General features: G+C 54.9%; 3 protein-coding genes across 3 annotated transcripts; all 3 read right to left on the reverse strand.

Moving 5' to 3' along the window:
- Nucleotides 1-45: 45 nt before the first annotated feature.
- On the reverse strand, nucleotides 46-1,738 carry LOC141939946 (hemoglobin subunit beta). Its single transcript, XM_074860683.1, has 3 exons — nucleotides 1,551-1,738; nucleotides 1,210-1,432; nucleotides 46-286 (listed from the first exon to the last, which is right to left on the reverse strand). The coding sequence occupies exons 1-3, from the start codon at nucleotides 1,640-1,642 to the stop codon at nucleotides 158-160; spliced, it is 444 nt and encodes a 147-aa protein (XP_074716784.1). The 5' UTR covers nucleotides 1,643-1,738; the 3' UTR covers nucleotides 46-157.
- A 1,769-nt stretch (nucleotides 1,739-3,507) lies between these two features.
- Nucleotides 3,508-4,988, reverse strand: LOC141939944 (hemoglobin subunit beta-like). Its single transcript, XM_074860680.1, has 3 exons — nucleotides 4,815-4,988; nucleotides 4,478-4,700; nucleotides 3,508-3,738 (listed from the first exon to the last, which is right to left on the reverse strand). The coding sequence occupies exons 1-3, from the start codon at nucleotides 4,904-4,906 to the stop codon at nucleotides 3,610-3,612; spliced, it is 444 nt and encodes a 147-aa protein (XP_074716781.1). The 5' UTR covers nucleotides 4,907-4,988; the 3' UTR covers nucleotides 3,508-3,609.
- Nucleotides 4,989-10,432: 5,444 nt separating this feature from the next.
- Nucleotides 10,433-12,162, reverse strand: LOC141939947 (hemoglobin subunit rho). The gene is made up of 3 exons (XM_074860684.1): nucleotides 11,938-12,162; nucleotides 11,597-11,819; nucleotides 10,433-10,576 (listed from the first exon to the last, which is right to left on the reverse strand). The coding sequence occupies exons 1-3, from the start codon at nucleotides 12,027-12,029 to the stop codon at nucleotides 10,448-10,450; spliced, it is 444 nt and encodes a 147-aa protein (XP_074716785.1). The 5' UTR covers nucleotides 12,030-12,162; the 3' UTR covers nucleotides 10,433-10,447.
- Nucleotides 12,163-15,342: the final 3,180 nt, after the last annotated feature.

Below are 15,342 nucleotides of genomic sequence, written 5' to 3' on the forward strand. Positions count from 1 at the left end.
CCCCAACCCCTCCATCTTCTCAGGGACACACAGCACAGAGGAGACTTCACAAGATTAGCTTTATTTGGGTGTTACAAGCTGTCAGCTCCAGCGCAGCGTGTCAGCCAGTGCACGACACACAGCTGGAGGATGCTGCCGGGGTTTTCCTGTTGATGCTTTAGTGGTACTTGCGGGCCAGAGCGTGGGCCACCACGCGGACCAGCTTTTGCCAGGCAGCCTGGCATTCAGGAGTGAAATCCTTGGCAAAGTGGGCGGCCAGGACGATGATCAGGATGTCACCCAGGAGCTGGGGGGACAAGAGGACACTTGGGTTAGCAGTGCCCGGGAGCCCACAAATCCCCACACAAGCACTCGCATTAGACCCAGGGAAACCCCGGGCAGTTTGTAGGCTTAGAAATCTCCCTGGAGTCCTTTTTAAGATGTACCTGAAACCTGTTCTCTGCCCTTGCTCTAAAGATTCAGGTTCTGCTACTGCTAGGGGAAGAGGAACCAAAAACTATCCAGAAATGTTGTTGATTAAATTTTTCTTTCTCCCTTCTGGCTTTCTTTGGGGGTTTCTCCCAAGCAGAAGACACAGCTGAGCGTCTGCCGTGCGGCACAGAGCCGGCACTCAGCCCTGCAACGCGCCCTGGCAGGAGCACAAGCTCGTGCTGACAGGGGAGGAACTCTACCAGTCGCCGTGGCAAATGTCGGGGTTTCTTCCCCTCTGGGAAACTCTCAGCTGCAGGGATGTGGGAGCCAAAGTTTTCTCTCCCTCTAGGTCCCACTCCTCTTCTGCTTTTGGCATCTAGCTGCCACCTCTTGCTCCTCACTCACCTTTCTCCTCCGTGCCAAGCTTCCCTCTTGCTCCTTCGTTTTCCCCTTGGCTCAAACCCCTTCCTGCTCAACAACTGCTTTTGCTTTACTCTCCCCTTCCCTTTCCGCACTGAAACCTCCTCCTCACCGCCTTCCCGTCTCCCGTGCATCCTCGCTTGCACCCATCAGACAGCCTCCCCGTAACCTCCACCCCTCAGCCCCTTCGATGCTTCCTCACCAAGCTGCAGGGTGGTCCCTTCCCTCCCTGTTCCTCTCCCACGTCTCCCCCTCGCCCCAACCACCAGCTCCTCTTCCTCCTGCACTGGCATGTCTGGGGTAAATCCCTCACGTGCTGGGGCTCGGGACTGGGGGAGAAACTGCCTGCAGGGACACAGTGGGGGGAACACGGCTCACCCTGAAGTTCTCGGGGTCCACGTGCAGCTTGTCACAGTGCAGCTCGGACAGCTGGGCGAAGGTGTTCTTGATGTTGTCCAGGTTCTTGACGGCATCCCCGAAGGAGGTGAGCACTTTCTTGCCGTGGGCGCGGACCATGGGGTTGCCAGAGATGGCGGTGGGGCTGGAGAGGTTCCCAAAGGAAGCGAAGAACCTCTGGGTCCAGGGGTAGACGATCAGCAGCCTGGGGAGAGGCGGAGGGACACAAGCAGACACACAGACACGTTAACGCTTCCAAACGCAATCGCCACAGTTTCTCTATCCCGGCTGCAGCCGAACAGATGCCCCGGAGCGGGACCTACCTGGCCAGGGCCTCGGCACCGCATTCGGCCACGTTGACCTTGCCCCAGAGGCCGGTGATGAGCTGCTTCTCTTCAGCTGACCAGTGCACCATGGTGGCGGGTGGAGGGTGGCGTGTGGCTGCCGGCGGGTACAGAGGAAGTCTCGGCTCTTGCTCCCGAGGGGATCGCACACTGGCGAGTGGCTCTCCCCATCCCCTTTTTTATACACTACGCTGGGCCCCTCCTCTTCCCTGTGCACCCCTCCATTGGCTGGGCCCCCCAGGGGGGGGCCCCGCAGCCCTGGCACCCCAAGGGAGGGGACACAGCATCAGGGTGGGGCCCCAGGGCAAGATGCCCAGATGCACCGCTGGGACGGGCTGGCGAGCCGCCCTCCCCCCGGCCTTTGATTTCCAGCTCTGCACCTCCCTGATGAAGGGTGGCATTTATCTCCAAAGTCCGAGCACGGCACTGCTCGAGTCCCGTGTGGGCCCTCGGAGGAAGGTCCCTGCAAGGCTTGGTGCCCCTTGGATGGCACAAACCTCGGCGGGCTGCGTGGTGAGGAGGCAGAAGAGTCAGACCTGGGGCTGTTGGGTCACCCCTCTGAAGGCACCAGCCATGTGCAAGCAGTTTCTCTTTGTCATCCTCTTGCAGGACCTGTCTGGCTTTGGGTTCTCCCTGTTCTTTCCCGTCAGCTCTTTAACAGTTTGCTGATTTTAGGGTAACACTAAGAAGACCATGGGAGCAAGAGCTCCTGTCTCAGAGAGAGTGTTAGTGAGGGTCAAGCAAGGCTGGAAGGGAAATGTTATAACACAGGGCACAGCAATTGTCTGCAGGGTGTCAGCTCGCCAGGGCCCCAGGAGAAGTGGGCAGACTGGGTGTACTGGGGTCCCTGGGGACGCAGGGCAGTGTCATGTCCCGCTCAGATGAGGGAGACAAGGATTTTTCTTAGTTTTTCTCAGTCTGTGTTTCTCACAGGCCTGTTTTTTGTCTCTCACAGGCAGGATGCAGTGTGGGAGAGGCAGCCTTGTCTCCTGCTCCCAGCGGAGCGGGCTGGAGGTGCTGGGGTGGGATGCAGGGAGCTTGTGGGCCTGGGCTGCTCCGGAGGGGTCTGGATGACCGTGGAGCAAGGTGTTTGCACTAGCCATGGGCCACGGGCTGCCACCATTTCCCGTGGCTGCCCTGGGTCTCCTCTGCCTGCTGACTTCAGGGGCAGCCTTGGCTGAAGGAGCCTGGGGGTGACACTGCTCCCCAGCTCTCCATTGCAGGGTTTGTGGTGGATCTGCTCCGGAACCGCTCACTCCGTCTTCTCCCTGGTAAGGGGAATTCACCACCCAGAAGCCCCAAATGTGTCCCTGAGCTGCTCTCGGTGCTGCGGGGATGCCATGAGCCTGAAAGGAGGACAGGAGGCTGGTGAAGGCCACGGGCCTCTGCGTGGCATGGAGGCTGTGCAGGGAATTTTGTTTTACTTGTGGAAAGTTAGATGTAGGGTGAAAGCAGATATTCTGTCCTTCCTGTACATGAAATTAACATTCTTGGCATGTTTTGTACCATAATAGATAATTGTGTCTATTACATTATGACTTTAATAACCTGAGAATTATAATAATTTAGATAAAAAAACCCAAAAAAAGCATTTTTCCTTCCATGAAGGAAGTTACAAACAATGGACCTAATCTCACTGCCACTCCTCCCACTGCATGTTTTTCACAAAGTTGTGTTCCACTTGATCTGTGAAAGACTTAAAACATTAAACCCAGCAATGTTTCCTGGTGTCTCAAAAAAACACCGGAGTATTTCTGTTTGTATTTCGTAGTGTGTTTCTTTGGGTTTTGTCTTGAATGTTCCCTGGATTCTCCCGCTGAGACAAGTCTCACTTGTGTGAATTCATAGACAAGACCGTGGCTCGTGTCACCCCGCATGTGTGAGCGTTCCCCTCCCGTTCCCCAGCACCCCATTCCCACAGAGAGGCAGACACCTCTTCACGGCTGAAGCAGTTGGTGTTTATTTGGCAATTAGAGACCAGCAGAACCAAAGGATGTTTCTCCGGGAGCATCTCCGGGCAGGAACGCTTGCAGGAGGTTCAGTGGTACTCATGGGCCAGCGCGTGGGCCACCACACGGACCATCTTCTGCCAGGCGGCCTGGCAGGCAGGGCTGAAGTCCTTGCCAAAGTGGGCGGCCAGGACAATGATGAGGATGTCACCCAGGAGCTGGCAATAGAGGGAGGAGAAGCTGTCAGCCCGGTGCTGCCTCCCACCTCCCTCCCCACCATCGCACCACCCGGGTGTTTGCACGTGGACACGGGTTATTGGGGACTTCGCCCCAAAGCAAGGAACGGATTTCTCACGGCCCTGTGCAGAGCACCAGGCTCCTTGCACAGTTGTGTCTCTGACAGGACTCACCAGGACACCTGGATGTGCCAGATCCTCCTCCCCAGATACCTGCCTGTGCCTCCCTCTGCTTCGACTGGGTTGATCCTTTCCTTTCATACCCCCACCCACCCTTGCTTTCTCTTGGCTCCCATCCCCTCCTTCTGCTGAAGGGGCTGTGTTTATTTTCTCTCCTGGTTTAACCACTCCACCACAGCCAAGCTCAGCTCTTCCCTCCAAACCCTGTCTCAGTGTCTTCCCTTCTGGTCTCTTGCTGCTCCAAGTCAACGTTGCTTTCTCCTGGCATGTATCTGCGTTTCATCCCCATCCACCTCTCCAGCCTGGGTCCCTCCTCTCACAGATCCCAGCCTCATAATTCCTCTCTATTCCCCCCAGATATGCCTCATCACTCCCACTTCTGCTCCAACCGCCTCCGCCCTCAGCAGGCTCCCAGACTCCGGCAGCCTCAGGGTTTCTCTCCAGGTTTCACCGGCTGTCAGACACCTCAGAGACCCCTAAATCCCTCCCCGGAGCACAGAAACCTCTGGCCGGCTGAGCCTGGACTCTGAGCACGGCTCACCCTGAAGTTCTCGGGGTCCACGTGCAGCTTGTCACAGTGGAGTTTGCTCAGCTGAGCAAAACATTTCTTGATGTTGTCCAGGTTCTTGACGGCTTCCCCGAAGGAGGTGAGCACTTTCTTGCCGTGGGCGCGGACCATGGGATTGCCAGTGATGGCGGTGGGGCTGGAGAGGTTCCCGAAGGAAGCGAAGAACCTCTGGGTCCAGGGGTAGACGATCAGCAGCCTGGGGAGAGGCGGAGGGACACAAGCAGACACCCAGACGCGTTAATACTCCCGTGATTGGAGTGGTTTCTCTATCCCGGCTGCAGCCGAGCAGATGCCCCGGAGTGGGACCTACCTGGCCAGGGCCTCGGCACCTATTGCGGCCACATCGACCTTGCCCCAGAGGCCGGTAATGAGCTGCTTCTCTTCGGCTGTCCAGTGCACCATGGTGTCAAACAGGAGGGTTTGCCTGGGGCTTCCCTGAACAGTGATGAGGAAGTGGAGCCGCAGTCTGCCCCAGGGATTTTTATACAGTAGTAACGGCTTGTCCTAATCTCAGTTCACGTAGCTATTGGTTGGGGCTGGGGAGGGAGCTGGGCTGCACAAGGAAAGATAGCAATTTTGGATGCTGTCCAAGGGGAAAAGAGGCCCTTTCCCCCCTCCGTCTTTGAGTGGACAAGCATCATCTCATACCCATGCACTTGTACCCGCAGCCCCACGCGCAGGAGGAGCTGCCTGCACGGCTGTGGGCTCCCAGCGCCGCACAGGCAGCCGGAGGCTGGGGGCTGAACACGCGGGGCAGACCCAAGAAGACAGGCAGTGACGTTTGAAGAGTTTGCAGTCTCTGCCTTGACCATGTTTCCCGCCTCTTGACGGTGCATTGGTGCCTTGCACCCCTGGGGTTCATCCCGAACAGCTCTAGGCATCACCCACCCTAGCTCAAAGGGCCAGAGGCTTCCTGGGAAACAAGGATGGAATGATCACTCCCAAATCTAGGCTTCATGCTTTAAATGCAAGAGCCTCCTTTCTTGTTTGTCCTAACAAAGAGCTTCAGAGCTGTTGAGCATCATCACCGTCCAGCATCACTGTCCACGCTGCTCCGAGCCTAAGCTCTCCTATTTGTCATCTCTAGTGCAATTCCCTGTCCTCAGAGAAAGTGGATCCACCTCGAAGGCATGACCCTGAGTCAGGGGTCTCAAGAGCATGGTGCTACCCCAGCCTTAGTCCTGCGAGGAAGCACAAGCCGGACACGTCACCTGCATGGTCAGGCCCACCTGATGCCCGCAGGGGTCTAGGACCAGGCGGTACTGAGCAAAACCAGGCCAATGTTGATCTTCTCTGCTGGCCTCCAGGAAGAGGACAACACAGCATGCATTTTATTTTACAGTTTGAATGCCTCATTACTCTATAGGGCTGATGACCATCCCTTAGACTGGTAACTGGGTGGCTTTGGGGCACAGTTCTGAGCCTGGCCAACTCAGAAATGGGGTGTACACCAAATAAAAGGCAGAACCAAATAGGGAACCATGCTTATTTTTTCAGACTGCTACCACAAATATGCAATAAAACCTTGTCTGCATGGCAAATGTTGAATGGTTTTGCTATATCAGGCACCAGCACTGACAAACTCTTGAGCGCAGACGCTGGAAAAAAGAATTATTTTGATACGTAGCATACGTCATACCCCAAAAGCAATAAGCTGTCCTGGCAAAGCAGCATTTCTACTGTTGGTAGAGCTGTCCTGATCAGATTACTTGTTCACATAAAATAATTCAGCCTTAAGAAAACGCCTTGCAGGGGTGATCTCTCACTGCATGCAGGATGAAGTCTGTCCCCTTGTCTTCTCAGCAACTGTCTTTACAAATCTGAAGAGCACTGTCTTGTCTCATATCTGCCTGCTGCAAATAAAACTGTCAGTAAGTTCTTCCAGCCTTACCTCTGGTCAACAGTCTGTGCTACAACCTCTGTGCTACAGCCAGCTACTGAGCTCTGCCTTCGGCTGTAACTGCTGACCCGACCTTAAAACTAAATTCTCTCATTGCAACTCTAGTTCTGCTGTGGGTGCAAATTGGTTCATGCATGTGCTTTCTCAGTTAATATAGACATGAGAAATGAGGAGGCTGCAACATCAGTAAATTGCTCTGCAGACACAGCTTCCAGATCCATTATTAGCAGAGTGGACTGGTGAACTGGCAGCATCAGTCCTGCGGTACCTCGGCACTGGCACAGCTCAGCTGCACCATCCCACGAGGGCCATGAGCTAAGATGCTAAACCAAGAGAAGAGGCAAAGGATGAACTCCTGGGGCTTGCTGAGCTTCGCCTTACCTTTCCTTCCTTCTCCCTCCCCAGCTCCTCCTCGCTGACTGCGGTGGGCAGCAGCCTCTCCGGAGTTCGCGGTGTCCCTGCTGGAGAACATCCTCCCATCCTGGCAAATGAGTCCTTCCAAGTGCTTCTCACATCATCTCCAGCAATTGCATTAGCACCACCGGCCAGTTATCAGCTGACAGAAGGAGAAAGCATGAGATTAAACTCCCCATGAAAAACTTCCAAAGGCTTTTTAGTTTTAACATTAGTCAGCCACAAAGACATTTTAAAGAAACTTGTTATGCTGGGCAGGCCCGGAGGCGGTTTCCCACTGCTGGGCAGTGGTCCGTAACACCGTCAGAGGCACGAGCTCACAGTGAAGCAGAATCGGCCCCGAAGGTGCCTGCAGGGTGATCTCGGCCGGGACACCACGAGCGTTTGCCGTGAGCAGCCCAATACGCTGTGAGACAGCACGGAGACACTTGGCAAAACACAAAGGCACCACAGCCCAGACAGTCCCAGACCTGTCCTCTGCTTGGGGCTTCTCCAGGGAATCCATCCATCTCATCCATTTTTATAAGAAAGGGTTCGTTTTAAGTACATTTTAAAATCACCTGCTTTATGGCTTGGGGGAAGAGGCCTGGCTGGTAATTTTTGGATGCTCAGAGCTGCCAGGGCAGGGTTTGTCTGCTGAGGGGGCTGTTCGGTGGCACAGGGTCAGGGGGGAAATGCTCATTGTAACGTGCCAAGTAGAGGTAATTTCTGTAGCTTTTTTTGCAGTTCAGAGAGTCAAAGGGAGATGTCCTCTCCCAGTGCACCCACAGCAATGCCTTGCAGCATTCTTATCCCCAGAACTAAAAGCAGGGGCCCTTTTGCTCTGCCTGGGATGGGTTTCACTATGCTCAGGACTCTTTCCTCGAGCATCCTTCCAGCCAGCTGTTCCCTTTGGTGTGGGTGGAAGATCCCCTAAGCCACTCTTCATCTCTTGGCCCCACACTGGGCCATGCCCACTTCCATGGATGGGAACCTTCCCTTTTTATAATTAAACCATCCTGACAGCGGCAAAAGACAGCTTCAGTGACAGCCTTTCTGAAACAAGCAGAATTTATTGGTCACTCTGATTGCAGCAGGCAGTGTCCCGCGCCAAGCTTTACCAGAGCCCTTATCAGCAGGAGTGGCAGCTGTACCCGGCCTCTGCTGCTCTGGATCCAGGCCAGCCCTCCTCCTCTCTCCTCCAAACATGCCATTTCTCGTGTCTTAAGCCAGCAGGTCTCGAGGGTGTCTTTGTTCCCAGTTTAGTTGTTGTGATTTTCCTTGCCCAGCTGAACAGCCCTGTCTGGGCTCCTCTCAGCCTGTGCCAGCATCTTGTGGTCTCCCAGCTGAGAGCAGGAGCTCACTCCTTCCCCCCACCCCGAGTGGAAGCAGCAGAGAAACGGGGATGTGCGGCAGCTTGGCTGGGCCACGGAGGGCTGGAACCGCTTTGGAGGGACTCTGGGCTCCCAGAGGCTGTTTGCCCCCTGCAGAGATCCCGGGGCTCACTGGAACGGGCGTAACAGAGGGCAAGGCAGGAGGCAGGTCCTGAACACGAGCTGACTGCTGCCAGCCAGCTGCTAAGGACCAAGCTGGGGGGTCACCGTCCCCCGGGCATCGCGGGGCTCCCCAGTGTCCCGGCGTCACTCGGCAGAAACATCCCGAGGGCCGTTTGACCTCATGGCAAACCACCAGCACTGCTTTTTCCCCCCGTGGCTGCGCTGCCAAGACTGGGCCCCGCTCCCCGAAGAGGCCAGTCTGCACAGGGGGATGGCCTCTGGAAAGACACGTTTCATTCCTGCTTTCCCACCAGCTGCTGGAGGTGCTTTGGTCAAGCCACTGCCCCTGTGCTGCAAAGGAAGGCAGCACAACTGATGCCGCTTCCTCCCTAAAGAGCTGTGAGAGCTGTTGAGGCAACACTGCTGGGACCAGGCAGCATCGCTCCCACACCAGGCTGGCCGTGGTGGTCATCCAGGGCTCGCCTCTACCCGCTTTGGGGCCAGACGGGCTGGTGGTCGTCGTAACTTTGCTCATGCTTCACACGAGAGAGGGGCAGCTCTCACGGGGAGCCTGGCACGCTGGCTCTGCGCTGCCAGCACCGCGTCCTGCCCTTGCCCAGACCTCTAATTGCAGATTAAGGCTGACAGGACCATGCAGGCGCCGGCTGCAGCGCAGTCAGGGAGCAGGACACGCTCCGCATCACCACGGGGACGTGCCCATGGCACAGCGTGGGAGAGGAGCAGCAGAATGATAACAACAGTCCCAGACCGGGGCAAAAACATCTTGCTGAGGTCCACAGCCACTGCACAAACAAGCTGGTTTGGGACCCAGAGGTGGAAACACCCTACCAGAATGTGTGCTGCTGGATGCACCTGCAGGCACTTCCCTAATGTTATGTCTGTCTGTGCCCCAAGCGCAGGAAAACTTTTCCTGTTTGGTGGCAACTTCCAGGGTTTTGAACTGCACTTTTGTGCTAACGGGAACAAGACACTGAGAACTATCCCACCCCTGAAATCCTGCTGAAGTGCCCGTTTGCTGACTGAAAGAAGAGTGACGCGCTGTGGGAAAGCTGGGCTGGTTTCTGGGGTTTTTTAGTTTTTCCTTTTCCCCAGCCCTGGATGTTCTTGGCACCGCTGGTGGGGCTGGATCCTTTGCCTGTGAGACAGGCTGTCTGTGTATATAGAGGGGCTGTAAGTGCAAATCCCTGCTTTATCAGAAGAAAGGCAGAAAATGTATTCCTAAATCATGCAAAGCAAGGATTTCATCGTTCTGAGACACCCACAGGTCTGTCCTTGTTGTTTTTTAAGTTATTCCTGGAAAAGTGTTGATGAAGCTGATGTGCTTACACAGAATCCTTCCATTGCAGTGAAAAAACATTCTTCCACTGAGCCAATCTGAGTTGAAAAAAAAGCCGTGGTTGGTCCTGTTTAAAAGCTGCCCTCATCCCCTCCTCTTGGGATCATACGCATTTTCTTTTAGATACCGTATTCTGATCAAAATGCACAAGAGTCATGGTAAGAGCCTTTTCATCGCTGATTCAGAAAATGCTTTTGATCAACTTCTTAAAAATACATCAGTACTAAAAAACAAAGGGCCACATTTCTGCCTAATCTAAGATCGCTTCAGTGAATCTCTACAAAATTACATCCTTGTATGTATTATGGGTGGAGAGGTTTAGGGCCAGAGGGGCCCTTGCTTGGCCTCTGCACAGAACAGGCCATAAATCTGCCCCCACCCCAGCAGTTTCAGCCAGCCCAGAGGTACTGGGTGGGCTGGGACATGCCCATCGCTGGTTTAGAGGCCGGTATCCCCCGATGTGCCACCGGAGCTCCCTGCGTGAGGGACACCCCAGCATCACTTTGTGTGTGGAGACCCAGGACCCCAGCAGGCAGGCAGGAAGAGGCAGCTCCAAGCAGGCTGATGCCTCTCAGGGAGACCCCAAATAGTCGGGAAAAGCAGCTCCCCTTTGGCCAGCCTGGCTGCCTTTCTGGAGGGGGATGCTCCCAGCAGCCCACAGCACATCTTCCCCCTTTCATGGCCCTTGCTCCCTCCCTCCCACCCCACAGGCAGCCACAAGACACAGAAGCACACTAAGGAGTCCAGAAAATGTGGGTTTTTATTGACTGTTACAGACACATCTCCCTCCGGAGTGTTTAATGGTACTTGTAGGCCAGAGCATGGGCCACCACGCCGACCAGCTTCTGCCAAGTGGCCTGGCAGGCAGGGGTGAAGTCCTTGGTGAAGTGCGCAGCCAGCACAATGATGAGGATGTCTCCCAGGAGCTGCAGAGGAGAAGGAAGGAAATCAGGTCAGCACGGTGCTGAGTAGCCCTTCGCCCTGCACAGGACCCGGGGACCAGGGGCTGGAGGGAACCCGGCTCTCTGGAGGGTCCTGGAGGCTGTGACCCAGGGAAACTGAATTCTCTGTGCAGGAAAATAGTTCTGTGCTGACCATATGCAGCAGTATCCACCTGCTCTGTCTCTGCTTCTTCTCACACCTGCTTTTTCCATCCTCTAGACCTTATTACCTTATTTCCAGACATTTTCTGCTTTTTTTTTTTTTTTTTTTTGTGCTGTGAAAACACATGCCTACTTGAGGGCTAGGGTCAGTGTGAGGTCTACCTGCTACATCCCCCAAATCAGTCTTAAACAGAGACTGAAACAGAGGCCATCAGCCACATCCAGCCCTCTCAATCACTGAGCCTGAACTGCTCCCGCTCTTCACCCACAGTGACTTCTCACCCCCCTGCACCCTGATCTCTTTTGCTTCATCTCCCTCCTGTTCCCCTCCCTCATCTGCTGACCTTGTCCCCCCGCTCAGACCTGTCCTCTCTGTCTCTAATCCCAGTCTGAAACTCTTCCTATCAGTGTCCGGCCTCTGAGCATCCCACATTTGCTTTTCCCTCTCCCCCCATGTCTGCCAGACTTGGAAAAAGGGGAGACGAAGTGGGCCCCATCCTTGGGGCCAGGAGGTGCCAGGGAGCGGCTGCCCGTGGCACCGACACAGCAGGACATCCCTCCCCGCTCTCCACCCTCAGCCTCACTCAGCCTCCCGGCATCCTTCTCCCACTTTTCTCAAGCCATGCACAAGCCCCCAGGCTTTCAGAGCATCTCCCATATTTGTCACCAAACCCCCCACGACCTGCAACCTAACCTTCCCCTCTCCCCCAACTTCCATCCAAGCCAGCCCCTTTCTGTTTGGTAACTAAAATACGTGTTATTGATGCTTGTTTGAAACCCCCCAGGCGCTGAGATATTCTGCAGGGTGGAAGGAGAGAGGGTCAAGCTCCGAGTGCAGCTCACCCTGAAGTTCTCGGGGTCCACGTGCAGCTTCTCGCAGTGCAGCTCGGACAGCTTGGAGAAGGTCGCCTTGAGGTTTTCCAGGTTCTTGACGGCATCCCCGAAGGAGGTGAGCACTTTCTTGCCGTGGGCGCGGACCTTGGGGTTGCCGATGATGGCGGTGGGGCTGGAGAGGTTCCCAAAGTTATCGAAGAACCTCTGGGTCCAGGGGTAGACGATCAGCAGCCTGGGGAGAGGCAGAGGGACACAAGCAGACACACAGACACGTTAACGCTTCCAAATGCAATCACCACAGTTTCTCTATCCCGGCTGCAGCCGAGCAGATGCCCCGGAGCGGGACCTACCTGGCCAGGGCCTCGGCACCGCATTCCTCCACGTTGACCTTGCCCCAGACGCTGGTGATGAGCTGCTTCTCCTCGGCTGTCCAGTGCACCATGGTGGCGGGTGGAGGCTTTGCTCAGCGTCGCAGGAGGACACAGACCCCGTAGCTGAGCTGCGGACCCCACGGAGGCTTTTATCCCCTGCCAGCAGCTCCTCCCCGTCCTGCGCAGGGGGGGTCATTGGCTGGGGCCGGCGGGGGGGTCCCCACCAGTCAGTCTGTCCATGGAGTGGTCAGTCCGCAGCAAGGTGTGGTCTTCAAGGAAAAGGCCCTGGGACTTGCTTAACGGGCAGGCTCAGGACACAACACCCCCTTATCTCCGCCTCCTTTTGCCGTGACTGCCTGCTCACCACAGGCACGCACATGCTGCCCCGTGCCCTGCAGCCCGCACTGACCCACCTGTACAGTGCTTCACCACAGCTTCATGCCAGCAGCACCCAACCTTTGAGTCCTCTGCACTCTCCACTCGGCTCTCTAAACTCGAGGGGTATTTTTCTGATGGGACAGGTGACCTGATTTATGAACTTGGGCTCTTCACAGACCCCTCTGCACGGGAGCAGGCTCTCAGGGATGCCGAGTGCTGTTGCCCTTGGCCACAACTCTGCAGCTCTGGACACACAGACCCGCAGAGATGCTCCTGTAAGTTTTCCTAAGCCTGCACCTTTCATCAGGCAAAAGGGTGGAAAATGTTGGCCTGCCAGCCCAGTTCCTCCACACCTGAACCACGTGTTGGAGACCCATGGAGGCGCAGCTGTGCTTGGTGTTCATGAAACAGAGATCACCCCCTCGTGCTCCAGGTTTCGGGGAATACCTGTGTGGGATGCCAGGGCATGTTGTGACTGGGGGAAGAGGCTCCTCCACCCTTTTGGTGTGTGTACAGTATTACCAAGGCAGGCCCTTCCCTGGCCTCCCCCTGCCGCGACATTAAACGCTTTGCACAAGGACAGCAGGACCCACCATGTTACAACCTTCCCCCCCAGCTCAGGGTCTGACCAAGGGCCTGTGGGTGACTCTGGGGGTCACTTTCCCATTGAACTACATGGGTGTTCCCCTGTTTTTCAGCCTTCAGGTGAAGCTCTGCTCCTGCATGTGGGAATTAAGACTTGGGGGTTAGCAAAATGTAAACTGACCTTGAGGTCAGAAGAATGATCGTGGGAAACTGAGGCAGCATTATGTAACACCGTGTTGTGTGAAAAACAGCAGTAAAAAACACCCCCTGCAGAGCGTGGTGAGCCGTAAAGAGGCAAAACCTGAAAGTCAGTAGGCTGTAAAAGTAAAAACGAACCTGTGTAAACAGGTGGGAATAAATTGGGAGCTTGTGCAGAGTGCAGCAGCATTTGCTCCTGGCAGTGCCCCCTCCTTCAACAAACTGGTGTGAGTTTGTCATGATTCGGTGCGTTTCCCCGATCCCGGCTGGTCCAAGACTGGCACCCATGCTCAGACAGGCAAAGCCAGGGTGCAGGAGGTGGGGGATGTCCTGACAAGACCGTGGGCTTTGGGTCTGTCTGCAGGCAGTCTAGGAGTTTTCATCCAGACCTCTGACCCGCTCCAGTTACGGATCAATACTGGTCCATCGATCTCATCGGAGCCACGCTGAGCAGTGGCACAAGCCCATCACTACGATCCAGGCGGGATTCACGTCTGCGGTCACATTTCAGCTCCTTGCCGCAGGGTCCTGGGAGGAATTATTAATTTTTAAAATTTCTGGATCCCAGGCAAGGCCCACAGGCCCCTTCCAGCAGCGAGCGAGGCCCCGGAGTGGTCTGATAACACAATGTGGAGCGGAGGCTGCTCGGCACAGATAAATGTATCGTGCAGGTGGCCAGCGCTTGCTTTAGTTCCTCACCTAAAGAGCAGACACACAGTCAACACGCCCTTCGTTCTTAAGAAGATCTGAAGAGTTCAGAAGTTGTCAATTTTCAATAAGACAGGCCTCAAAGAGCGAAATCTAATATGTGCAATCCTAAATTCATGGCAGCTATTCCCACCATGGGCATCAGCCAACGCGCACAACCGAGCACAGAGCTGACCAGAACAGCTGTGCGCTCAGCTGGGGGATGAAAATAAATGGCCTAGCACGGCCTTTTCATGTATCACTTCTCTCATCCCCTAGTCCGCATTTCCTGGCAGACCCACATTGAAAATAAAATCCAAGCTACATCTGGGTATATTATTAGCAATGCATTTGCCTCGTCTGTGATAAGAGTCTCATTTTCAGCTCTGCAAAGCTGAACTTTAAAAGAGAAAAGATAATGATGCTTTTCTTCTGCATTTGAACCAGCAGCATGAAAAAGCTCAGGGAGGGGTGGCAGAGATCAGGAGAACTGTGAAGCTGGGACAAGCGGGACAACATCAAACCCAGAGGCTTGGAGGAGACTATTAACTGCAGTATTAATATTAGAAAACATGTGGTTAATGAATGCTGTTTTTCTGGACTCTGCAGAAAAGCAGGCAGAGACGTGGCTTGTGGTGAGAAGCCTCGGGTCCTGGTCCCACGCCTGGACCCGTTCAGGGTCTGGTTTGCTGGTGCAGCTGTGGGAGCAGGGCCACGGCTTCCCAGGACCGGTAACGATGGTCACAAAGAGCTGGGGAAAGGGGGAAGGCAGAGGAAAGAGAGGAGGAAGAGAGGCTGAAGTCATCCCAGCTCATTTGATGCCGTATTGATTCCGTTTAATGGCTTCTTTTACACTCACAGTAATTCTTTAAACTCTTTAAATGCCGTAGGATGGGCAGTGCAGAAAAGGAATAGCAGGTGAATCAGCCAGCTAATCAGGTCAGGGTCATATTGTAGACTTGTATGCCTCTGCATGTGGAGAGTCCATAACAGCAACGGCCTTTTACAGCCACTGTGGGCTGTAAATCCATATATCATGAATTCATGAGCTTCAGCCTCCTCCTGCCCCCCCCAGTTCCTTTGGCTGTGTCCAGTCTAGCACTGGTGCCTTGATCTCACTTGAAGGCCAGAGCTAACTTCCCCCCCCGCCCCGTTAATGTAAAGGGTTGCTCCAGAAAATGGTGCTTGGGGCAAAAGGGGACTTCAGGTGCCTGTCCAGGTGAGCCCCAAATTCAGGAGCAGAGCAAAGCCTTCCATAATGCTCAGACCGCAAGGAAAGGGGCAGAGCGGCTGCTGTAAACCTGGTCAGGATGTGGTCGGTGCCGAACTCAGCAGCAGCCTGCTCTGAAAGCATCATAACTTACACAGCTTTTCCTGACTGCGACTGGCTGGTTACTAGCCTGAACATGAAAGCCAAGGAGAATTTCTGAAAATGCAATTTTTTTCCATAGGAGGGAAAGGGAAAATAAAAAAGACCATAAACAGAAGAGGTACCGGCGCACTGCGGTGGAGGTTCGGAGCAGATTGGGGTTTTAC

Source organism: Strix uralensis, chromosome 2 (assembly GCF_047716275.1).
Source record: "Strix uralensis isolate ZFMK-TIS-50842 chromosome 2, bStrUra1, whole genome shotgun sequence".
Lineage (NCBI taxonomy): Eukaryota > Metazoa > Chordata > Aves > Strigiformes > Strigidae > Strix > Strix uralensis.